The 25,219-nt window shown below is 41.2% G+C and overlaps 2 protein-coding genes across 3 annotated transcripts; one reads left to right on the top strand and one right to left on the bottom strand.

The window, feature by feature from the left end:
- The first annotated feature begins 83 nt into the window (after positions 1-83).
- Positions 84-15,282, top strand: LOC112053602 (uncharacterized). Its single transcript, XM_052886223.1, has 12 exons — positions 84-556; positions 1,075-1,183; positions 1,750-1,886; positions 2,423-2,503; positions 2,675-2,757; positions 2,857-2,982; positions 9,100-9,247; positions 9,743-9,861; positions 11,187-11,319; positions 12,806-12,971; positions 14,057-14,187; positions 14,885-15,282. The coding sequence occupies exons 2-12, from the start codon at positions 1,164-1,166 to the stop codon at positions 14,956-14,958; spliced, it is 1,218 nt and encodes a 405-aa protein (XP_052742183.1). The 5' UTR covers positions 84-556; positions 1,075-1,163; the 3' UTR covers positions 14,959-15,282.
- A 65-nt stretch (positions 15,283-15,347) lies between these two features.
- LOC112053600 (uncharacterized) lies at positions 15,348-24,805 on the bottom strand. 2 transcript variants are annotated; one of them, XM_024093062.2, is made up of 5 exons: positions 24,736-24,805; positions 22,992-23,124; positions 19,518-20,226; positions 18,782-19,101; positions 15,348-16,505 (listed from the first exon to the last, which is right to left on the bottom strand). In XM_024093062.2, the coding sequence occupies exons 2-5, from the start codon at positions 23,106-23,108 to the stop codon at positions 16,389-16,391; spliced, it is 1,263 nt and encodes a 420-aa protein (XP_023948830.2). In that variant the 5' UTR covers positions 23,109-23,124; positions 24,736-24,805; the 3' UTR covers positions 15,348-16,388. The 2 variants fall into 2 exon arrangements, with proteins under 2 accessions (XP_023948830.2, XP_023948829.2); XM_024093061.2 differs by lacking the exon at positions 24,736-24,805 and adding an exon at positions 23,842-24,091.
- Positions 24,806-25,219: the final 414 nt, after the last annotated feature.

Below are 25,219 nucleotides of genomic sequence, written 5' to 3'. Positions count from 1 at the left end.
GAAAATTTTAAAAAGTATTTCTTGTTTCGTATACGTTACCTTAGTAAACAAACATTAAAAAATCCATATCTATTCATTACTAATATTTTTGAAATTACGGGTTAGAATCTTATGAAATGTTCAAAAGTAGTGTAAAAATGTAAATCAGCATCAACAATCAGTAAAAGTAAAAGTAAGTTACACATTTTTTTAAAGAATTTACTATTATTGGAATTGGATCATAAGGTCCTGAGCAATGGCCTAACTCTACACCATCCGAGGTCCGTTGGATGGGGCCCCGGGATCTGGAATAGGCCACTCAAATATGATATTAGAAGTAGAACATGAAAACACAAGTCGCAACACTTCAATTCGACTTTGTACTTGTTGTGAATAGATTCTTAAGGTTATGAACCAAAAGAAACGCAGTTGCATTTAATATGTTTAATAGAATTCCAGGTACTGGCAGTAGATCTGGAACTCATTGACTGCGGCATCGACCACGAGGCCGAGGTGACGGAGGGAGACGTCGACATAGAGCAGTACCCCTGGCTGGGGGTGCTGTATTATTCCTTTTGTAAGTTATTTTATAGTTATAAATTATTGTCTTTTCAGTGCTCAAATGCTACCCAACACCCAGCTCTAACCTTTCTTAAAAAGTACAACACCAATATATTTAGGAGAATCCTTGCAAATCAATGACGGACTTCATTTGTGACTTCTACGTACCTACTAAAATCTTTTTTTTATGACCTAACAAATGAACTAACTAAAAATGGCTATGTAGTTAGTCTGTACGCCGTAGAAGTAGGTCCGAGAGGATTACCTACCAGCAAAATCTCTTTATAACTTGCTTAAAGACCTTGGCCTCTCTAGAATTGCAGCTAGTCCTATATTAGAACGAGTATCCAAAGCTGCTCTAATAGGATCTTACCAAATTTGGCTACGCAGGGAGAACAACACGAGCAGAGAACGGGGAGTGTTGATCGATCGTTAAAGAATTCCTTAACCCTACATCCAGTAGTCACAAGTTCAGGACTCTACCACGCGATGGACCGCGATATTCGTCTCATAATAATGGAATATTTCTTGCAGATAGTGGCGACAGCGATGCTCGCGCAGTGACGACCGTAGCTCTGATACAGGCGGAGTTTGTGATCGCGGCAGCCGCTGACATTGGGCCTATGCGCAAAAGTAATTTCAGGTAGATGGCTAGTCGCTCGCACATTACATATACAAACACAAAAATATTCGACATCTTCGACGCTCGATCGACATTCGATCTCAATGCCGATGGTTAAATTGTACGCCCGAAAAACGTTCTTTACGATCCTGACGTCGTAACGACCAACAACGCGTCCCAGGTAACACAAACACAAGCTACACAGCGTCTTCGCCGGCGAAGACGAGATCACCGGTTTTTGCCGTCATCCGGACGTGAACTCTATCCATGGTCATGGGGGTACACTTTGGGTCTGATACACTTAGGCTAAAATACCTTTTCTGAATGGCCCTCCAATGGCCAATGGCCATTAGGCGATGCTGCTATGCTCGCCCCCGTGACTCCGCTGAGGTCCCATTAAGTAGCCTACGGCCAGAAAAAAGAGTCAAAGCCAATAAAATAGTGTCTGGGTAAGGTAGCTCAAACAAAACATAGTTTCAATGTAAGGTTGCTCAAACAAAAATAGTGTCAGGATAAGGTAGCTCAAATACCCGGCAATGTTATAGAGATCTACTACTACTTATGTTCATTTTGAGTGTATATCGCAGACAGAACAGCGCCGTGTTGCTGGGCGCGCGGTGGGGCGCGGGCGGGCGGCGCGTGCGCAACTACGTGCTGCACCCCGAGTACGGCGTCACGTACAACACGCTGGCGCTGGTGCAGCTGCGCACGCCTGTGAGACACGGTGAGCTCAACCCAGGGGAGGGACAGTTTCATACGTAAAATGTCAAAAATAATTTTTACAGCCATCTTTTTATTTTACCCCCGGAAAGTTTTTCATATTTGTTTTTAAAATGTACAATGTGTAAACGAGTGTGCTTTAGACCATACGACTGACGTAAAACTTCTTTAAATATAAACAATAAAGCTCCATCTATGAGCCTCAGGCATAACACCGTTGCAACAGGTTCTTGAAGTGTACAAAAAGGGATTGTTTCAAAGTTCTCTAAGAACGCCATCTACTGGTAGCTTAAAACAACAAACACTGTTTCATTACGCATGTAGATGACAGCACGTACATTAAAAGACTCCGTCGATTACACTTTCGTAACGCATTCACCAATATACTCCCCATGTCAATAAGATATTGATATAGAGATTGCGGAAACGATAGAGATTAAAAGCGTCTTTTTAGTTTATGTGACAATCGCAGCCTGAGCAGCTAAGAGTATTTTCAAGCAAGAAAAATAAAAATAAGTAAATTAAGTAATTTCTTTTCAGTAAATATTAAACCACTGTGTCCACCACCGGAGAGATTGAGGAATCCAGAATTTTACGTTGTAAAATTCAAGGAGAATGAAGGTAATTGTGTATAATGAAAGAATTTCTAATGTCTGGAAAACTCTTTTTTCGTTAAAACTTAGGCATCATCTTTGCTTACCACTAGGCATGATTATAGATCAGACTATAATAAATAAAGTAAAATAATTTACATAAAACTGGGCGATTTTATTTGAACTATTTACTTCACAGATTACAATACCCTGCATAAACAGGTAATTCCCGTAAGTCACGTAATGCCGAATATGTGTCAAGAGTTCTATCTTCGTGCTAATGTAAGTAAACATCGTTGATCTGCACTAAACAATGCTCTAATGAGTCCGAAATTTTCTCCTACTTTACCTACCTACCTACTTTATTATTTATTTATTTAGCTGTACGCAAAGAAAATGCGTCCGCCGCACGTGACGTGCGCGGTGTCGCTGCGGCACGACGGCGTGTGCGTGTGGGACGCGGGCGCGGCGCTCGTCGCGCGGGACGTGTGGGGGCGCTGGCAGCTGGTGCGTACGGACGAACATGTACATACGTACGTAGTGTCACTAGTGTCGGCCCGCACGTGACGAGCGCGGTGTCGCTGCGGCACGACGGCGTGTGCGTGTGGGGCGCGGGCGCGGCGCTCGTCGCGCGGGACGTGTGGGGGCGCTGGCAGCTGGTGCGTACGGACGAACATGTACATACGTACGTAGTGTCACTAGTGTCGGCCCGCACGTGACGAGCGCGGTGTCGCTGCGGCACGACGGCGTGTGCGTGTGGGGCGCGGGCGCGGCGCTCGTCGCGCGGGACGTGTGGGGGCGCTGGCAGCTGGTGCGTACGGACGAACATGTTGTAGGAGTTTTCGTTTAAGGTTCGCTGCTCAGGAGTTCAAGTGAAAGTCACGATTGTTTAATCGGAATGTAATAATTTTATTGAATCAATCTTAGTCTAAATATCTACATTTTTGCTTCATAAATTATGAGACGCGCGCGAGTTATATCGGTATTGCCGCGCAACCATCGATGTACACAGACATGCAAATGGTTTACACACACATCTGCGGCAATACGCGCGGAGCGCCTCCCGCGGTCTCGGCACAGCCGTCGCCCGTCCCCGCAGTCACAGTCGGCGCGCGGCATCGAGTGGACGTTCAGTGCAGTGCAGATAGTGTGTTTCAAGAACATTCCACGAGCTACGAAGTCACGAAGATATAATATATTCGAGCCATCAACCATGCTATATATTTGAGCCATTAACCATGCTATATATTTGAGCCATCAACCATGCTATCGTGTAGACCCATCAACATGCATACGTAACCATGTAGGGCTCAGATACATTCCAGTGCATAGTGTATTCTCTGACACAATGCAGGTACGTAACAATAACTATTATTACGTGTTTGCACGTCTTGCGTTTTATTTCTCTCTTGTTGATAATAAAGTGCTTTCCTTTTTCCTTTCCTGTGTTCCTGTTTCCTTCTGTAATCGACGGGCAGGCGGACGGCGCCGTGACGTGATAGAACGAGTTTCACGCGGTCGTAAGTATGTAGGTAGGTAAGGTAAGTATAGGTGAGTATTACAAGCACCTATATGACCCCCTTTCAAGCGAAGCGTACAACTTTCTTTACGACACGTCCGCTTCTCGTGACGTAGCTGGTAGGTTCAGGTATAGGCGTAGGCGTAGGCGTAGGAACGAATCCAGGACCTTTTTTTATATTCTTTGTTAGTGTAGATTTTACATTTTCTTTAGAGCCTTCCGCTGTTTTCGTGTTTCTCTCTCTATCTTCATCTTCATTCAGTAGATATGCAGGCTTTAGTCGATCCAATGATACAACTGTTGTTCGCAGCGGCAACTGTATTTTGTAGTACTTCTCGTGACGCTTCAATATTTCGAAAGGCCCGTCATACGGGCGTGTTAACGGTGCTCGTACAGTATCGTTCCGTACGAATACATGTGTACATGTTGCTAGGTCCTTGTGTACAAATGTTGCCCGTGTTTCTGGTGTTCGTTTTGTAGGTGACAGCGATGCCATTGTTTCTGTAAGTCTTCGCACGTAGTCTGCGTCTTCAATTTTCGACTGTGTAGGTACGAAAAAGTCTGACGGTATGCGAAGCGTTGTTCCGTAGGTCATTAGCGCAGGACTTAAATTGTTGTCTTCTCTCAGTGCAGTTCGTAGCCCCAGTAATACGGTAGGTATTTCATCTGACCATGTTGTTGTTGCGCCGCGAGCCATGAGCGCTGCCTTTAGTGTTCGATGTAATCGCTCAACTTGTCCATTCGCTTGCGGGTGATAGGCTGTAGTATGTATTCTTGTGATTCCCCATCTTTTCATCAGGACGTTGAAAAGTGCTGATTCGAAATTCGATCCTCTGTCGCTGCTGAGCCTTAATGGGACTCCGAAACGACTTATCCAGTTCTCGTATAGCGCTTTTGCAACAGTTTCTGCAGTGACTTCTTGTACTGGTATTACTTCCGGCCACTTGGTGCATCGGTCAATTATTGTGACGCAGTACTTGTAGCCGTTTGACAGCTTGAGGGCTCCGATGACGTCAATGTGAATATGTTCAAAGCGCTGAGAAGACGGGAACTCTGCCAGAGGAGTGACAATGTGCCGATGAACCTTGCTGCGTTGGCAGTCGATGCATGTTTTTGCCCATGTTGCTACTTCTTTGTTCATGTCAGGCCAGAAGAATTTTGATGCTATCTGCTTCCGTGTCGCTCTTACTCCAGGGTGACATAGCCCGTGTTGTGCTTTGAAGGCGACGTAACGGTATGCCTTGGGTAGATACGGACGAATGGATGATGTTGAAACTTCACATGTGATTGGTTTCTTGATACCAGGTAGTGAGATCTCGGCGAACTTTAAGTTAGGTTGATTCTTCAAGTTGTGTAACACGATGTCACCAGCTTGATCTTGGGCGAGCTTCTCGTAGTCGAGTACATCTGCTAGTTTGACCTCTTCTACTCTTGATAACGCGTCTGCTACTGGATTTTCTTCGCCCTTGATATACTTGATACTCGTACAAAATTGGCTGATGAAATGTAGTTGACGTTCACGACGCGGTGTGTCACTGCTGCTCGCAGGTCTGTGTAACGCGTAAGATAAGGGTTTGTGATCGCTGTACACAGTTACTTCGCTGCCTTCAATGAGTCTTCTGAAGTGTTTCACAGCTGTGTATATTGCTAGCAGTTCGCGATCATACACACTGTATTTTCGTTGTGTCTCACTCATGCTCTTTGAATAGAAGGCTAGTGGTTTCCATATGTTTTCTATCTTCTGCTGGAGTACTGCGCCCATACTGTGTTCTGAAGCATCGCTCATTATTGCTAGTTCTCCCCCGGGTACAGGATAACTCAGCGTAGTAGCCTCTGTAATGCTTTGGCGGCATTTTTCAAAAGCTTCGTTTGCTGCAGGCGTCCAATCAATAGGCGTCTTGTCGTTCTTTTTCTTATTGTGTAGAAATTTGTTTAGTTCGTGCTGGTGATCTGCTTGGTGCGGTAGGCAGTCTCGATAGAAATTGAGCATGCCTAAAAATCGGCGTAACTCCATGACGGTCTTCGGTTTTGGATAGGATGATATTGTGTCGATCCGTTCTCTGGGTGGCTTTATACCGCTTTCTGAGACTTCATACCCCAAGAAATTGATTGTATCTTTGCCGAGTTCGCACTTGTCAATATTCAGTGTCACTCCATATTTGTTGAGGCGTTCTAGGACTTCATGTAGTAGTTTCTCGTGCTCATTTTCGTTTTCGGAGAATAGCAGGATGTCGTCCACGAAGCAAAAACAATTATCAATTCCTCTTAGCACTTGATGCATGAAACGTTGGAATGTTTGACTTGAGTTTCTTAATCCAAAGCACATGACAGTGAACTCGTACATTCCAAACGGGGTGATCACCGACGATTTCTGAGCGTCTTCTTCACTGGCCATGGGTATCCAGTAGTACGCCATCTTGAGGTCGAGCTTTGTGAAGATTTTCTTCCCGTGTAGTGCGTACGTGAAGTCTTGAATGCGGGGTATCGGGTATCTGTCCGGAATGGTGACAGCATTTAGACGTCTGTAGTCACCGCATACTCGTAGACTGCCATCTTTCTTTTTCACAATATGAAGAGGACTTGCCCATGGACTCTTTGATGGTCTGCAGATCCCTTGTTCCACCATGCGATCAAATTCAGCTTTAGCGGCGGCATATCTGTCGGGTGGCAGCGGGCGGGCGCGAGCATAAAGCGGCGGGCCTGTTGTTTCTATGTGATGGACGACTTCATGTTTCACCGGCTGCTTCAGTGACATGGGGCGAAGGACGTCAGGATATTGCTTCAGAATGTCGTGGTATTGTTGCTTGGTGCTAATAATGCGTATGGACTCATTGTCACCGGATGTCACCGCCATGGCATCGATGCTGAGCTTCGTAGTATCGTCAATCAACTTTTTCTTGTGAAGATCCACTAAGAGCTTGAAGTACCGAAGGAAATCTGCACCGAGTATGGATTTTTTTACATCTGCTATCACAAACGTCCAGGTGAAGTTTCGCCGTAGGCCAAGATCGAGAGTGACTTTCTTCTGTCCGTAGGTGCGTATAGGGGTGTTGTTTGCCGCGAATAACTTGTAGGCGTTTTCTGTTTTCTTCTTGTCTCGAGGTGTTGCAGCCCAAACGGAGATGTCCGCTCCTGTGTCCACGAGGAACCTTTCGTTACTGGTGCGATCGTAGACACATAGGCGATTGCTGGTACCAGGGTCACCGACGTTCGCCACCGTCGGCGCCGAAGCTAGTTTTCCGACGTCTTGAAATTGCAAGGTGATGAACAGCGATAGGCTCGGTCTCCAAATCGGCGGTGATAGTAGCATAATCTTCTTTGGCTTGAACTTCCTTCCTGTGGTGTAACTGGGCGATAAGCATTTGATCGGCGAGGTCGACGAGAGTATTGTGCTTGATTCATTTTGATAGCTGCGATTTCTTTGGAGAGCTCTTCGATTTTGGTTAGAACCGATTCGCTGGCCACCTGTGATGATGTTGATGGTTGACACACGGCGTTAACTTCGGCGGTTTGGTGTTCGGTCATCTTGTCTGCCGTTGCAGCGAGTTTGTCCAAGTTACTTTCACTGCTCATCGTTAATGAGGTCCGTACAGCTTGTGGAAGGTGACTGATCCATAAGAGCCTTAATGTTTCCTCCGGAAATAATTTTTGTGCTACGTCTCGCATTCGCCTTAACAATTGGGAAGGCTTTTGATTTCCGAGTTCCATTTCGTGCATAACTTTGTGAAGCCGCTTTGAATCAGACTCTTCGTATATAGATATTAATCTAGATTTCAAGGCTTCGTATTTCCCAGTGGCTGGTGGGTCCAAAACAATGTCGCTGACTTGTTCGATGTCGCATAATTCGAGCTGACCTACTGCGAATTGAAATTTTACTTCGTCGCCGAGCTTCTGACTTGCAATTATAAACTCGAACTGAGCGAACCATAGCCGAGGTCTGTGCCGCCAGAATAAAGGGATGCGGGACTTCAGTGATATTGCTGCGAGTTCTGAGAGTTCTGCCGTCGGGGTCACCATTTGTAGGAGTTTTCGTTTAAGGTTCGCTGCTCAGGAGTTCAAGTGAAAGTCACGATTGTTTAATCGGAATGTAATAATTTTATTGAATCAATCTTAGTCTAAATATCTACATTTTTGCTTCATAAATTATGAGACGCGCGCGAGTTATATCGGTATTGCCGCGCAACCATCGATGTACACAGACATGCAAATGGTTTACACACACATCTGCGGCAATACGCGCGGAGCGCCTCCCGCGGTCTCGGCACAGCCGTCGCCCGTCCCCGCAGTCACAGTCGGCGCGCGGCATCGAGTGGACGTTCAGTGCAGTGCAGATAGTGTGTTTCAAGAACATTCCACGAGCTACGAAGTCACGAAGATATAATATATTCGAGCCATCAACCATGCTATATATTTGAGCCATTAACCATGCTATATATTTGAGCCATCAACCATGCTATCGTGTAGACCCATCAACATGCATACGTAACCATGTAGGGCTCAGATACATTCCAGTGCATAGTGTATTCTCTGACACAATGCAGGTACGTAACAATAACTATTATTACGTGTTTGCACGTCTTGCGTTTTATTTCTCTCTTGTTGATAATAAAGTGCTTTCCTTTTTCCTTTCCTGTGTTCCTGTTTCCTTCTGTAATCGACGGGCAGGCGGACGGCGCCGTGACGTGATAGAACGAGTTTCACGCGGTCGTAAGTATGTAGGTAGGTAAGGTAAGTATAGGTGAGTATTACAAGCACCTATAATGTACATACGTACGTAGTGTTACTAGTGTCGGTGCACGTGACGAGCGCGGTGTCGCTGCGGCACGACGGCGTGTGCGTGTGGGACGTCACACTTACCTAGACGCAGTCCATCGGCGGAGACTATCGGTCGTCCGAAAGCAATGACCAGCCCACTGCCACTTCAATGTACCTACTTACCTACTAGCCCTGAGAGTTATGTCGGTTACTTTCGTTCTTTGGCCTTTGTTCTATGATCACGTTCCTGATTTTATCCCTCAAAAAGATACCAGACATAGCTCTCTTCATAGCATGCTGAATTGCTGAACGACTTGAAGTTTGTGACTGAAGTTACTGATTAATTTCAGTTAGGAATGTCGGTCCGCGGGCCGGGCTGCGGCGCGCCGTCGCGTTACCTCGACATGATGAGCTACTACCCGTGGGTGGAGGCCAGCCTTAAGCAATTCCGTCGCATTACTATCTCCAAAATATCCAAGCAGAAGTATATTATGCGATGTAAGTAACATTTATTTGCACTATATTTTGGCTGAACTGGAATCCGTTTTTTAACTCCTTCGCTGCGGCACTGATTATTCTGTATTCCCCTGGTGCGGTACAAGGTTTCTTGACCTCGTACTAAAACTTTCTGTGGTGCGGTACGGGCTCCATCGACCTCATAACTCAAGACGATAAAATCCTTTTTTTTGCTTCAATCTGCCAGATACAAACAGTTAAGTACTTATTTATATACCCTTATCAGGTATTTAGTCATCCAATATGTCAAATGAAAGCTCATTTTATGCTTAATTTAACTATATTACGTTGCTTTTGATCATATTCACGGTTTCCTAAATTTTGTACGGCTAATCACAAAAATGTGATTAGCCGTAATTACCTACCTAACCTTATCTATCATTTATTTCATAGCACTAATGAATAACAGATGAGGGTATATATTTATAATGCCGGCTCTTAGACTATAATGCCTGACACGAAAATTATTCTCCGCAGTGGGCCACGCCTGGCAGCGGTTCGGCGACTGCGACGAAGGGGAGAGGGTGAACCTCATATACCGCGAAGCGATCGCGCTGAGCACCGACAACACGCAGTACCAGTTCGTCGTGTACAATGTGAGTTGGACGTTCACGCCACTGCTATATCCTTGTTGTTGAACTTTCTATGATAGTATGAGATCTGGCGTAAGAAATATACCCTCATCTGATTTATTTTTTAAAAGAATATTTGACTTATTTTTTAAATATGACATTATGTATTTCTAATGCCGATCTTATTTATTTTATAAACATCCAGACAATTTTATTTTTTTTATATAACAATTGGTTATTATTTACCTTATTTATCGGAATGTCTCATAAACATCAATATACCTACTTACCTATTGAAACCTTGTCATCATTCCTATTATCATTAGCGCCAAGGCACTGGCAACGTAATGCCTATTTTTTTTTTAATTTACTCGGAACATACTTAGAAACACACACCAACCCCAACAAGGCACCCACCACACACAGATCCACAAATGCCATTATATCGACGCCATCTCGACTCGAATCGAAAGTCTATGTATAATCGACTATGTTTCTTATTAGGCATAATAATACATTATGTACTCAGACCAATTGTTGTATAGGTCCTGCCTCGCTAGACGTTACTTTTCTGTCAAAGTATATGATCAACGATCTAATTCGATTAAGTATAAAAACTGTCTCTATAGAATCGATGTTAAATAGTTGTAATCATGTTCGTCGGTTCCGTAAAAATACCTTTTTGTGCTAACAAGTAAAAATACCTTTTTAAGCTAAGCTCCGTAAAAATACCTTTTTGTGTAATTGAATTGTGTAAAAAAACGGCATAAACTTCTAGTTTAGTATAAGAATATACAAAATCTAAGCTCGTTTTCCTCAGAAAATGACAGACATTTTTTTCCGTGACTATGAATGCGATTGCGAGTAGGCTTGCCAGGTGTCCGGCTTTAGCCGGACATGTTTGGCTTTTTGCGGTCGCGTCGGGCCAAATATGTACATGTTCGGCTTGTCCGGCTTTTGTCAGGCTTTTTGTCAGAATAGCGATTCTCGCTAACTTAATAAACATTTCAAATTCGTAAACGAGTTTTTTTATTATAAATATTATGTCCATCTTTTAATAAATATCGAATATGCATATATCTGGCACACTCCATTTTCGTCTCTTCATCTCATCCTCACTTTACATCACGTATAAATACTTTTTTCAACAGCCCAGCTGTAAAAAAAATAAGTTTGCCAATAAAAAAACATGTCCGGCTTTTAGGGCAAAATGTCCGGCCTTATACAGTGCGAAGTCCGGCCTGTGCATTTTATGGCCTGGCAACCCTAGTTGCGAGTTATAATTGGTCTGAGATTATGTATGACTAAGTCGGTTCTTAGACTATGATGAGAGCAGTGTTTGTGCGCAGATGTCAATCTACGACAACGTGGAGTTCACCTGCCTCACGCTGGAGCTGACGAACGCGTCCGCCACGTCCGAGATGCGCGTGCACCACGCGTGCGAGCGCAACGCGTACGGAGTGCCCTGCTACAGTTACAAAGGTAGCGGGCTTCTTGACCTGATCAATGGGGTAGTGAGGTGACTCACATTTTTTTTTTAATTTCTTACAAGTTAACTACAATCTCATCTGTTGGTAAGTGATGATGTAGTCTAAGATGGAAGCGGGCTAATGTCAGGGGGAGGATGAAAATCCACCCCTTTCGGTTTCTACACGGCATCGTATCGGAACACTAAATCGCTTGGCGGTACGTCTTTGTCGGTAGGTTGGTAACTAGCCACGGCCGAAGCCTCTCACTAGCCAGATCTGACATCAAATGTAATATACCTAAACTATATTAATTTCGTGTAGTAGGTACTGAAATAAGGGTCGAAAATATATCGATATCAATTAATAAAAGTTAAGTATATCATCACTTCATTTTTCCAAACTACAGAAACGTTGTCGTCCATTTTGTGACGTCACAATGTTACTTCAAACTAATCGTTAACTAATATTTTTGTCAAACGCTCCGTTTGGTAAAAGGATTTGTTAACGTGACGTCATGCAACAGTGGAAAAATAGACCATAATGGCAAACAACGTTTTGGCTCGTATTGTCAAAAAAGTATAGTAGTATACAGTACAGTATATAGTAAGTAGTATTTATAAATTATAATCTTCATGTGTCTCTTTCTCTCTTTCTACAGTCGTTCCTTCATTACTGAAGATCTTGGTCCTGGTAAGATCCCAACCTCCTGCAGGTCCACGCCTTCTGTTGGTGGCCATCCCTGCTATCGTTAGAACTTCGTCCCTTTATCCTTCTTCTCCTCCTTTAGCAATCTTCATGTAATCACATTTAATTTTTTTTTTTTTAATTTTTGAACGATAATGAACAATTTAAAACCGCAGAGATAGCAGCTAGTCGGGCCACAAAAATGACAACACTTAGATCCGATAAAATTTCTCTACGTACGTTGCATTCTGAAATCGGAGAATCCTCAGGAGATGTTGACTCTATAAGGTCCCTCATGACTCCCCGAACCCGAATCGTGACCACCTTGGCGAGTCATACTTCGATAAACAAATGCTCCTCCATCGAGTACGGTTGCTGGCACTTTAAAAGGTGCGGGCACCTGTTTCTTCCAGTAGATCCGGCTATCGGGTTGGAGATCTACCTCGTGGCCGTTTGTCTTCTACATTTTCCACCACAATATTTTTTTCCATGTTGTCGTTACCACGGCGTATGTCCAAAATAACTGAGGATGCGCTGTAGACAAATGGTTGAAGCTGTGAAAGAATTGATAGATTTGTGCGTTTGTCAGTCCACGGTATACGTAACGTTCGCCACCAACAACACATCTCGAACGCATCAATTCTTTGTCTTTGGCGTGAATAGTCTACGTCACTCTTACTCGAAAATTTGTTTAAAATTCTTCTTTTATTTACCAACGTTTGATAGCGTATTTATGGGTGTTTCTATAGCTAGTAATTTGAAGGAGACTTTACACATAAAGTCGAGTGGGTCACCTACGCTTGTTTCATTTTCAGGGTCCAAGTTTGAGATATCTGTGTGGATGATGTTCTCGGAGCCGTGCAGCTTCCAGATGTTCGCGTGGGGCTGGCCGCGGAATATGACGCTGCTCGACATCCAGGAGTGGAAGTGGGAGGAGGGCACCCATTACCCCGACTTCGAAGCCAGCGCCGTAGAGTACAGGTCGGGAGGAAAAGAAAACATTTTTACACCTACATTTTACCATACACAACCAAAGTTCTAAATAGGCAGGCAAGTGACCTTGGTGTTTAGTGCAGGTTGGAGGCGGTATTGTCGATAGTACGTTGCGAAATGTGGTATAAGCCAAGAAAATTATTTAAGTTGGAGCCTTTTTAATTATCATATTAGAGACATCTTTTGTTGGACATACTTGAGCCGTCTGCATTCAACGACTCCCTGTAATCTGCGTGATGTTAGTCAATTGGTTTTTTTTAAGACCAGCAGGTTAATTGACTATCTTTGAAGTATGGTAGTTGACACATACGAAGTTAAGATTCTTTGTAAAATTGTCATCCGGTGTTTACTGGTAGATATCACACAGTAGGTAATGACATTTTGTCAATTGATTTGATGTTTATATTATTAGGTTGATAATAAAGACCAAAATAGTGAATAGGCCAGCAGTTATAATACTAGTAGTAGCAGCAGTATTTAGAAGGATGTCCTAGTACAGCCGACTGCTCAAATTTGATGTTCAGCGTCTAGGAGAGATGCTCAATCATCAATGTTAACTTTAATCACCACTATAGACTATACCAAATGCGTTTCATATGTTTAACTCTAAGTAACTACTGTTTAAATCAGAGTTACACATAAGACTATGAATTGATGAAAAAATGAAATAATTGAACAGTTCTTGTTATGGATAAGTAACACAAAGTCAAATAGGTACCTAATTCTGTTGTCCTTCTTCTTGTTTTCCTCATTATTGAGGGTCGTGCTCGACGTTAAACGTGTTAATTTACAATAGGATTTTGAACCTTACTTAAACGTATAATCATCTCCGTTCCCTTTTCCACTCAAATGGGGTCGACAAAATGTCAATGTTCTCTATTCGTCTATTACTCGTCAACTCATCATCCACTCCCTCTTTCACGCACTCCAACCATCTCTTCTTTGGCCTTCCTTCTCTCCTTGTGTCCTTCCACTTGCAAATTCAAAAATTTTCTAGTAATACGACTTTCATCCTGCAATACATGTTAATAATTTGTTGCATGGATAAGTTATGTAATATGCGTCCACTACAGAGGTCCGGTGCACGAGACGCTGTTCGGCTACGAGCCGCTGGACGAGGCGCTGTGGGTGCCGAAGTACGAGCTGTGGACCGTCACGCCGCCGCCCGACCACGACGCCACCACCACCAGGAAACTCAGAGATGGTCAGTACATCTATTGATGCTCGATCTTCTGGGTCCTCACAAGGCCAGTTCAGCCTAGTCGTCGGGATTGGCAGCGGAAACTCCCCTAGAGATACTTGACACATATTTACTCTTAAGCTTGAACCCTTTGTCCCGCCGTTATCACATTCGCCGCCAGAGCCGGGGATAGCGGGGATAACGTGGAATAGGGGCTGTTGTTTTATGTTATTTTGGCCTATATTGGATAATTGGGCATGCGGATTGTTCATCTCAGGGTTAGATTATGCTCACTAACGTCACTGTTGCTATTCCTCAAAATGGTTATACCGCCAGAGCCTCGTCAGTCATCTGCAGGGTGCATGACAATCCGCTGAGGTTGGCAGTTGAGGAGGCTGACTGGTTAGTACCAGTAGCTTCTCCCTTGCGTTGTTCGGCTTCGAGCTAAACAGTTGTATGATAATGTATAAGTTACCTAATTGTGATTGTGACTTGATGTCATCAATCTACTTAGTGTGGATTAATACTGCGCTTTCCATTGGGGGGTTCGCTATTCCAACACCCTGGGATCCAAATATTAGATTTTGTAACGATCATTATCAAATGTTAATGATAAATAATGACCGAGAAAAGGTCGACTTAAGAACTGATGCCATTGCTATGAACCTCTGGACTTATGAGGCAGAAACTGTAGTTAATCAGCTATATTATTTCTGTACAGCGTACGATGTGCCAAAGAGGGAGCCCGAAGAGTCTCCCGGCGTGACCCTCACTCCTCCGCCCTCATGGTGTTGATGACCTCAGCCGACCATCACTTGACTCGACGACACATCACAAATAGTAGCAGAGCTTTTTGTGGGAAGTGTTCTTACAAGGAAGTACTACGGCCATGCATTTGACAATCTCTAACGCAGTAGTATTGTTGTTCCCGACATAGACCATGGGTTAGATTAGCCCAGACCCAGCTCGGGTCAATAGGGTAGTTGAATTTAATGTATACAATATTAATTCCGTGTTCATGGAATAAGGGTCCAAAATATATCGATAATAGTTAAGGATTTTATAGAAAACTTAATTTAAAAAATAATTATGTATTTAATAAATTTTTCTAAACATCAAGTTTTTTTTGTTCCCTTTCTTGACTGTATTTGAATATAATGATGAATGAATGACTACACAAAGAATGTATTTTCTATCATTTATTTCTTATCCCAAATAACAGATGAGGGTATATATTCCTCATGCCGGATCTTGGACTATGAGGCTTGTACACATATTAATAAAGTATTGGTTGTAATTGTACTTTAAAAGAAAAATAAAGTAAATTTATTTCAAACAATGTATTGTTTTTTTGTACATTTATAAATAATAAGAAATACAAATTAAATTTATAAAACATAATACATTTTTTTAAATACAATAATAATACCATTTTAATAATATCACATAATTTCTTATTAATATAAAACAATTGATTAAATTTTTTATCTATTTAATTTTACCTATCTATTTTAATACTTCCTTAAGATACACATTCTTTTGAACTGTTTGTTAATGAAATACATGTCACATTACAAATAAAAGATGGCTTATACCTAATCTAACTTACGAGTTAGGAACAGTGCAAGTTTCTTCAAAATAGGTTCAGTAGTCGTTTTGAGCATGTTGACTACATACATAGTTATGAGTGGCATACATAAGGTTGTCGATCAGGGCATGCAAGGGTATGAACTAGTAATAAAATTAAGCAAACTGCAAAAATCTGTATTTAATAAGCACTAAGAAGACAACTCTTAGGGTATGCAGTACTTTAATGCATGTATGAAGTGCACGCCACTGAATTGGTTATATACTTTACTGAGTATTTTTGAAGTCGGTTTATTTTAACCGATTTAGGTCCCATATTAGATCAAGTTTGTATGATTGAATTCGTGAAAAACTCGCCTTCTAATACCCATAAATAGATTTGTATCATTATTTATAATACTCTATAATACTAATATCACACAAATTTTATAAAGATGTTTGTTTGTATGTGTAGGTTTGCTACTCCTTTACAACGCAGCTACTGAACCGTTTTTGTTAAAATTCGGAATGGAGAAAGAATATAATCTGGATTAACTAGGCTACTTTTCCCAAAAAAATCCTTGGCTCCCGCAAATTTGTGAAAACATAATTTGATGCGAACGCAGTCGCGGGCGTCCGCTAGCTTACAATATACAATGTTATATGTACCCGCGGTCTACGCAGTGCACGATGTTGTTTGCCTCCCGCAGCCGGCCTTCTTTAGTCCTAATCGGCGGTATTTGCCAAAAGTCTTCGATATTCTTCTTTTTGTCGCCCTGAAAAATCATTTTTTTTTTATTTTTTTTAATTTTTTTTTTTTATTCTTTACAAGTTAGCCCTTGACTACAATCTCACCTGATGGTAAGTGATGATGTAATCTAAGATGGAAGCGGGCTAACTTGTTAGGAGGAGGATGAAAATCCACACTCCTTTCGGTTTCTACACGACATCGTACCGGAACGCTAAATCGCTTGGCGGTACGTCTTTGTCGGTAGGGTGGTAACTAACCACGGCCGAAGCCTCCCACCAGCCAGACCTGCAGGGCTAGCACGGGCAAGGGAGAAATTTATCCACGGGGAGAGGATAAAACGTTTATCCCCCACACTCGTTTTATCCACTCACCGCGCATGGGCACGTCGGTGGATATAATATCCCCGGTGGATAAACGGAGGGAAAGACTTGTCAACCCATTTGTATATATCTTATAAATTGGCATTAGGTATATTAATAGTCCGAAATAAACGTAAATTTGATAATATTTGGTTTTTTTGTGCATACTATTTATCTGTTTTCTGTTGGCATTGTTTTGTTTGGTGATTGTTTTTTGCGGTGGTTTGTAGTAGGTATCTATAGTATCTATCATACTAGCGGACCCGGTCAAGCTTCGTTTTGACATAAGTGCACTTGTTCTCTATCCCTACTCTACCCTTCTTTACCTCTACCCCTACCCTACCCCTACCCTACCCTACCCCTGCCCTACCCTACCCCCCCCCAACCCCACCCCTACCCCACCCATACCCCGCCCCTAACCCCCCCTCCCCCTCCCCCTACACCAACCCTCCCCCCTCCCCCACCCCTACACCAACCCTACCCCCCACCCCACCCCTACACCTCCCCCCTCCCCCCTCCCCCACCGCTACACCAACCCTACCCCCCTACCCCACCCCTACACCAACCCTACCCCACCCCCACCTCAACCCCCCCCCCACCCCGCACCTAACCCCCCTCCCCCACCCCTACACCACCCCTAACTCCACCCCCACCCTACCCCACCACTACCCCACCCCTACCCCACCCCTACCCCACCCCTACCCCAACCCTACCCCACCCCTACCCTACCGCTACCCTACCCCTACCCTACCCCATATTGCGAAGCAATTGTTAAAGACCAAAACATGCGAGACATAATTGTTTTTTTAAGTAAAGTTTTATCCCCACATCAACTTCACAGGGATAAATTTATCGCGTTTAAATGTCAAAAGTCCCAACGTATATCATTTTATCCACTCCATATGCCATAGTCGAGGAAAAGATCTCCACGCGTAATGTCAATCGGGGATTAATTTGTCTTTCCCTTGGGGCCATGCTATGACGGGTGGATTTATATCCTTAGTCAGTGGATATAATGGGTGGATAAAAATTTTATCCCTTGCCCATGCTAGCCCGGCTGGACAAATTAAGAAAATCTCAATCGGCCCAGCCGGGGATCGAACCCAGGACCTCCGTCTTGTAAATCCACCGCGCATACCACTGCGCCACGGAGGCCGTCGAATTATTTATTATTACTTATTTATTTAGTATTTATTTATTACTTTATCAAATCTAATATTATAAAGAGATAAAGTTTAGGAGATTGTAGCGAACTTTCTGGAATATTGAAAATTTATTACCAATACAAAATAACGTTATATGCGAGTGTTTTATGCTATATTTTATTCTAGTATTACCACAAAACGAAAACTAATCAGTAAAAATGACATGGCATTGTTAGTTTGTATAAGAAGGATGATAAGTAAAAAAAACAGGACAATTTAAGAGTTGAACTCATGTGAAGAGGGTCTCGCACGACGTATATGTTATTTGGAATCTAAACAGTGAACAATTACAAAATTATCTCCCATATTCAGATTTCATCTATTCACGTAACACCTCTGCGTTTAGGTCACCGCAATAAACATGTGCGCCAAATTTTAACTTAACTGGCTTAGTAGATTCGGACAAAATTGATTGGAACAGGATACGAGAGATAATTGATTGGAACAGGATACGCGTCAGCTGGGCTAGTCACTAATTTGATCTTTATTATCAAAAACCATAGATTTACGAGTTGGTACAAGTACCTAAAACCTATTAAAATAAACATCAAATCAGCTGAAAAATGTCATCTACCTACTATATGATATTCACAAAGGGTTGTCAGTAGGCACCATGACATTTGTTACATAGAATCTCAATTTTGTATAAGCCAAATAGCATACGTCAAAGTTAGTGAATTAGCCTGCTGAACCCTAAAAACAATCAAATAACAATATTTAACAACACAAATACAAACCTCCATATCCATACTGACTGCATCCTCGGGTGCCAAAATGATAAATGGTGTGGACTCGAAACTGAAGGCCAGCCCAAAGTAGGAGTACTTCTTGACTTCTGCCATAAATGTCTCCCAGGGGTAAACTTTCAGGGGGTCACTACCCAGCCCACTGATCTGTGTTGACAGAACCTCGTGGTAATACTTCAGGAGTTCATCGTAATACTTTTCCCTCAAGACTTGGTCCGTGCAGGCGTATATAAAGAATACTATGTCCAACACTGGACTTGCGCATCTGGATAGTTGGAAGTCAATTATCTTCGCGCCAACAGGAGTGTCACCTGGAATGTTTTAATTTTTTTCATTCTCAACACGTTGACTACAAAGCCCTTGACTACAATATGACTACAATCTCATTTGATGTTAAGTGATTATGCAATATAAGATGTCCGCACCCATTTCGTTTTCTACATGATATCGTACTGGTACGCTAAATTAAATGAAATGAAATTATAAGTAAAGGCTCTCAGGGCCAGACTTTATTCTTATAGGGCAAATGAGTAAATGAACAATACTTCAAATGCAAATTAACAAGCTTAGGGCGGTATTGAGGGGGTAGATGTAAAAGTTAATAAAAATCCTGTTTTGGGTTAAGTTGCAGTTCTATTAAGGGTTTTTTCAATTGACACAAAATATATTTTCTTTTTAAGGAAATGTTCTTAATCTGACGGGAAAAGCTATAAAGAAATGCACAAACCTTCGTATTTAAACAAAAAATTGTTCGTCCACGAATCTCCATGGGAAATAACTGCGTTGGTCTTATCTCTTACGGCTCTGATCATATCTTCGTATCGCTCTGGTACAGAAAACTCCTTGACTTTCTCCAAATAAACGGAATTCGGAAACTCTTTTTCCACTGCATCAATAGCAATACCGCAAACCCTTTTCCAGAATCTCTCGTACCAATCCCAGAGTCTGGGATCATAGTATGTTTCGAACAGAGCATCGCTGATTCTGTTCAACAACTCCGGGTTTTGGTCTCTCAGAGCGAAGGACAATGCGTGGAATTGTGCTAAACTTTTTATCGTAACTTTGCAGTGCTCGTAATCTATGCCTTCTTGGCGCAACTTGTGGGTTCCAAAACCTTCGATATTCGCGTCCTCCAAACATACGACGTCGTTCAAACCATCGCTGTACGCGAGGAATAACTTGGTGAACCCTTTGAAAGGGTCTGCGACGTTTTTAGTCGCTTGAAACTCTAGTAACTTCGGCACGACTTTGAGGTAGAAGTTGATCTCGTTTTTGAAGAACTCATCGCTTCTGTAGGTCAGACGTCTGCACACGTTCTTCGGTATGTTCTTGAGGACAACTTGCACGTATTTAGACGTGTCGTTCGCGTCACCGTAAATTTTGATTCGTATAACTTCACTCAAATACGAATCACCTTTTCCCGTGTCGCCGACGTACTGGAAAAATATTCATAGATACCTTATTATATACCCGGTTTTACCTCTGGAATATGGGGATAAATGTAGCTTTTTTTTGTTAAAATGATGATGATGATGATGTTTGGCTGGTGGGAGGCTTCGGCCGTGGCTAGTTACCACCCTACCGGCAAAGACGTACCGCCAAGCGATTAAGCGTTCCGGTACGATGCCGTTTAGAAACCGAAAGGGGTGTGGATTTCCATCCTCCTCCTAACAAGTTAGCCCGCTTCCATCTTGCTGCATCATCACTTACCATCAGGTGAGATTGTAGTCAAGGGTTAACTTCTAAAGAATAAAAAAAAAATATATATTTTTTCCAATCAGAGTAGTAGTTTCAGAGCCTGTTCAATGCAAACAAACAAACCTTTCATCTTTGTACATTATAATATTACTAGAGGACCGGTCAAGCATCGCTTTGACTTATGTATATAGCCTACCCTATCCTAATTGGTAAACCATGTTTTATTAGCAGGAACTGTATTCGATTCCTCCAAATTGGGTTTATTATTTAATAGGCTCTGGCCGTGTTTTTCCTAGTTTTTTTTTATAAATCTTGGTTCAGTAGTTTTGGAGATAAGGGAGAGGGAATGGTCTATTTTTTAAATAATATGGTACAAAATAAAATACAATTGAGATCGTCTTAATCTCTTCCATTTGATATTTCACACCATGCAATTTGAAAATTTTTATTACTATAAGCTGTGGTATATTATTAACTAACTATATTATTAAGTGCCAATTTAGTGTCATGGTGCGGTGTTGTGTAGAGAAACAAATCATAGTTAGGATAAAATTAACTGTTTTCTTTACAAGTTACCATCTTAGACTGTACATTACTTTAGGGGTAGGGTAGGGTAGGTTAGGGTAGGGGTAGTTGAAAGTTCACATCCAGTTTTACGCGGACGAAGTCGCGGGCGGGAAATTAGTATAAAAAAAAAACAAATTTTAAAATAAATTACGAGATTTTGTCTCTTTTTTTTTACCTGATGCTTGCTTACATATCCTTAATGAGTTGGCAGTCTAAAGGCATGAAATGAAAAACATACCTATACATTTTAATTTATTATTTATTAGTATAGATACTTATGGAAAAACGTAGAACTTTATGCTTAAAAAATAAAATAAAGAACTTTTTGGTAGTCAGTTAAAAAAAGCTATTTGCTTATTCACTGTATTATCTAAGCAAATTCAATTAAAGTTAATCCCTACTTATGTGACTAATACAAAGCAATTGTTTGCTGATAAAAATGATTAGATAATAATTATATTACTTCATGTTTAGATACCATTAACAGACAATATGTGGCATTGAAAGTAAGTATTCAGTAAATACAATATTACGATAGCATTGTTTTCATACAGTAGCTGTTAGTTATGTAATTTAGTTCACCTTTTACCAATTCCAGGACTAAGAATATTTTAAAAACTTGTGTCTACTCTTTGTAGTTACAAAATTTCTGGTAAAAATGTATGGGAGGTGCTGAATTTGCAATATATGAAAAATATTTCAAAGTGTGCACATTCCAACTTTTTTCTTCAAAATTTATTACAATATCTGCCTTTTTTTTCATTCTTAGCAAGTTAGTCCTTGACCACAATCTAACCTGATGGTAACTGATGATGTAATCTAAGGTGGTAAGGCGGGCTAACTTGTTAGGAGTAGGAAGACAATCCACATCCCTTTCGGTTTCTACACAGCATCGTACCGTAACGCTAAATGACTTGGCGGTACGTCTTTGCCGGTAGGGTGGTAACTAGCCACGGCCGAAGCCTCCCACCAGCCAGCCAGCTAGACTAATTAAGAAAATCTCAATCGGCTCAGCCGGGGAACCCAGGACCTCCGTCTTGTAAATCCACCGCGCATACCACTGCGCCACGGAGGCCGTCGGGGTGATGCCCTGCCCACGCGCCCCTGCGTAACCGAGGATACCTAAATCTGGGGATTTAGGTATAGCGCAGCTCAACGCACGGAAATGTCATAAAGATTGCATCTGGCTTATATACTTGATGGTAATCTTATTCTTTATTATGTTTTTTATTGCTCCCGTATTTTGAGACAAAGCAGTCGCCGTGGGGTAGAGTCACAGACTATGATAAAAGATAGACATCACAAGTAAGGAACATCTAATGCGACAATCTTGTAAAAAATCTCCTCCTCCTCCAAATGTTTAATTATTGTAACTATTAAATGAAAAGAAATGGTAGAACTGAAAAATCATGGCATATAAACAGAGCAAAACTTTACAGAACCAGTCAACGCAAGAAATAAGCTGGGAAAGTACTACCGCACATCAGCACTGATGTGTGGAATATGCCTCAGGTTGTAGCACTCAGGGAAGGACTGTGTAATGCATTGCTTATGATAGCACTGTGTGTACTATCAATAGTGGTGCGTGCAATATGAAAAAGAACATTTGCCATATTTTTTAAATATGCACCAATATCCCGCTTCCACTCAGATTAGTCATGAAGACTGTGTTAGTAGTGGGTAGGGCAAGTAACAGTTTAACTTTCAAGTCTGTAAAGAATCATTAATTATAGATATATTATTGTGTTTCTGTATAATTAACTTTTTACTACTGTTTTTTGTGATTTTAGCAGTAAGCTTTTTTTATGTATCCTGAAGTTTTGCAATCTGTGTTACATCGCAATGAGCCATGCAATTGTGTATACTAGGTATATTTTGTTGTGATTTGAGCAGAGCAGTGTTAACTTCAAAAATGAAGGAATCAATATGAAATTACCTCCCAATGTGTGAAAGTGACAGGCTCTTTGAACCACTCTGTTAGGGCTTCGCTGAGCAGCTCATTGGTGAGGGCCGGAGACACTTGCAGCAACGACTTGAAGTCTTCAGCAGCCATTGCTCATAGCAATTCCCTGTATTAGAGATATTATATTTCCATTAATATGACAATTTGTTAAGATACAATTATAAGCATACTATAATTTTGTCTGGTGCTGTTTTGCCACTACTAGCTTTATATTCAGAAAATATGAAATTTTTAATTTCACCCGAGCTGGGAATTGATCTTAAGCCTTCTCTATCCAAAACCACAAGTTGTCATAAGTGATAATGGCTGGTACCATCAGCTTAAAACCTAAGTGGGATCGAACACCCACTTCCCAACTCCTGGTTCAGAATTTTTGCTCTGCCTTACTTGGAAGAATGAAAAGCCATATTGGCTTTTCATTCTTCCAAGTAATCTCCAAGTAATCAGGATCTGCTGATGCAAACGCACATGAGCTAAGCACTGGATCAAAAAGTTACTACTAGTTTATTTAATATAGTATGTCTTCTACCACACCGCAATGGAGCAGAGTGGTAGGTTGTTTGATTATTTGATTAATAAATTATGCCCGCTCCTTGAAGGAGAAAGGGTAAGTACTTAGAAGACAATAATTATAACTCTCAAATATTGTTAGCTCTTTAATTAGCCGACTTCTTTTAAACCATGAATGAAAGCGCACTTTGCGCACTAAAATTATCACCTAAATGCTAAATTAAAATTATTGTTCTTAGAACTAAACAACACTATTACACAACACTAGCACAAAAATTGATTACATTATATTAAATCTCAATAGCATACTTACGTTTTACGTGTTTTTAATAAAATAATTACTGACAAGTGACAAAAGACAACACAAACAGTTAATCACTATAATTTACAATTAAATTTAATTATATTCGATATTTGTTTAATGAATACTTAGTACATTAACACAGTAGTTCACTCTACAGTCTACACTCAAGAAGTAAGAATAAAGATTGTACGAAAACGAATCAATTTAATTTCAATTCAAATTTAAAAATCCTAACAACAAAACAATCACAATGACAATGACAGTATCCTGTCCCCGCACCCCACACCGCACCCCTTCTCTTCGTTCCAAACCATAGCCAATGTAAAACCCGAATTTATTAAATAGACTAGCACTGCCAGCTAATATGTTCAAGATTTTAACTTTTCAATTTATTTAGGTTATCGTACACGTCAAACCTGACAACAAAACATCCGCCAGAAACGGAAATGTACAACGAGTAATTTTTTATCATTTAACAATTATTATGACTAAATTATAAAATTTTTGAGCTTCAGTAAACGTATTAATGTGCTACTGGTATAATACAACATCACAATTATCGGGCATTAGCTCTTTATGTACAAAACACACATTAATAATAAGACTGACACGTCATGTCTGACAACACAGCGGATATCGTTTTGGTTTTTTATATTGGTTAACTTGGATTACCAAATTTGAAAACACATCTACTACTATCTCGTTAACTCGATCTACTTACAATGTTATCTACTAAACTAATACTACACCTACTACAAAGTACACACTACACTGGCATAATTGTTACTTCGTTCGGATGAAATTCGTTTCTTTTTCACCTAACATATTTCTACAATCGATCTCAGTTAAGCTTATCCTACTCATACGAGTATTAAATTGCTTCGAGCTATTCTTACTTCTTACACAGATTTGCCAGGAAGTTTTCACCGGCAGATCCTTCTCGATAAACCAATCCCATAAAGCTTTTGTTACGTACTACCGACCTAAGGTCGTAAGTACCGATGTTACGTAGAATAGAACGTTACAGGTTCGGTTCCAGTCGGGTAACAAATATACCAATAATATGTTTAGTTTTAAAGTTATTTAAAAACTCGTACGGTGTTTAATTTATAATATTTGATTAAGAATAATAGGCCGATGGAGCGCACGGAACACGACGGTGTCGTAGCTGTCAAAGAGACGCGTGACCTTTTTTATGGGTTTCACCGGCTTCACCACGCGGCTTATAAAGACTCACGCTATATCATTCTGTATCATTTACTCTGTGTTTATAATATTATAAATTCGATTCTGTTAAATTAGACCTTGAAATAAGATTTAAAATGGTCTTGCTGTTGATGAAGCTTTGTTATCATGAGTGATGAGCAGTGGCGTAGCGTGCCTTAGA

Source organism: Bicyclus anynana, chromosome 2 (genome assembly GCF_947172395.1).
Source record: "Bicyclus anynana chromosome 2, ilBicAnyn1.1, whole genome shotgun sequence".
NCBI classification, from domain to species: Eukaryota; Metazoa; Arthropoda; class Insecta; order Lepidoptera; family Nymphalidae; genus Bicyclus; species Bicyclus anynana.
Note: the sequence above shows the minus strand (reverse complement) of the source record. Positions and strands in the feature narration are given on the sequence as shown.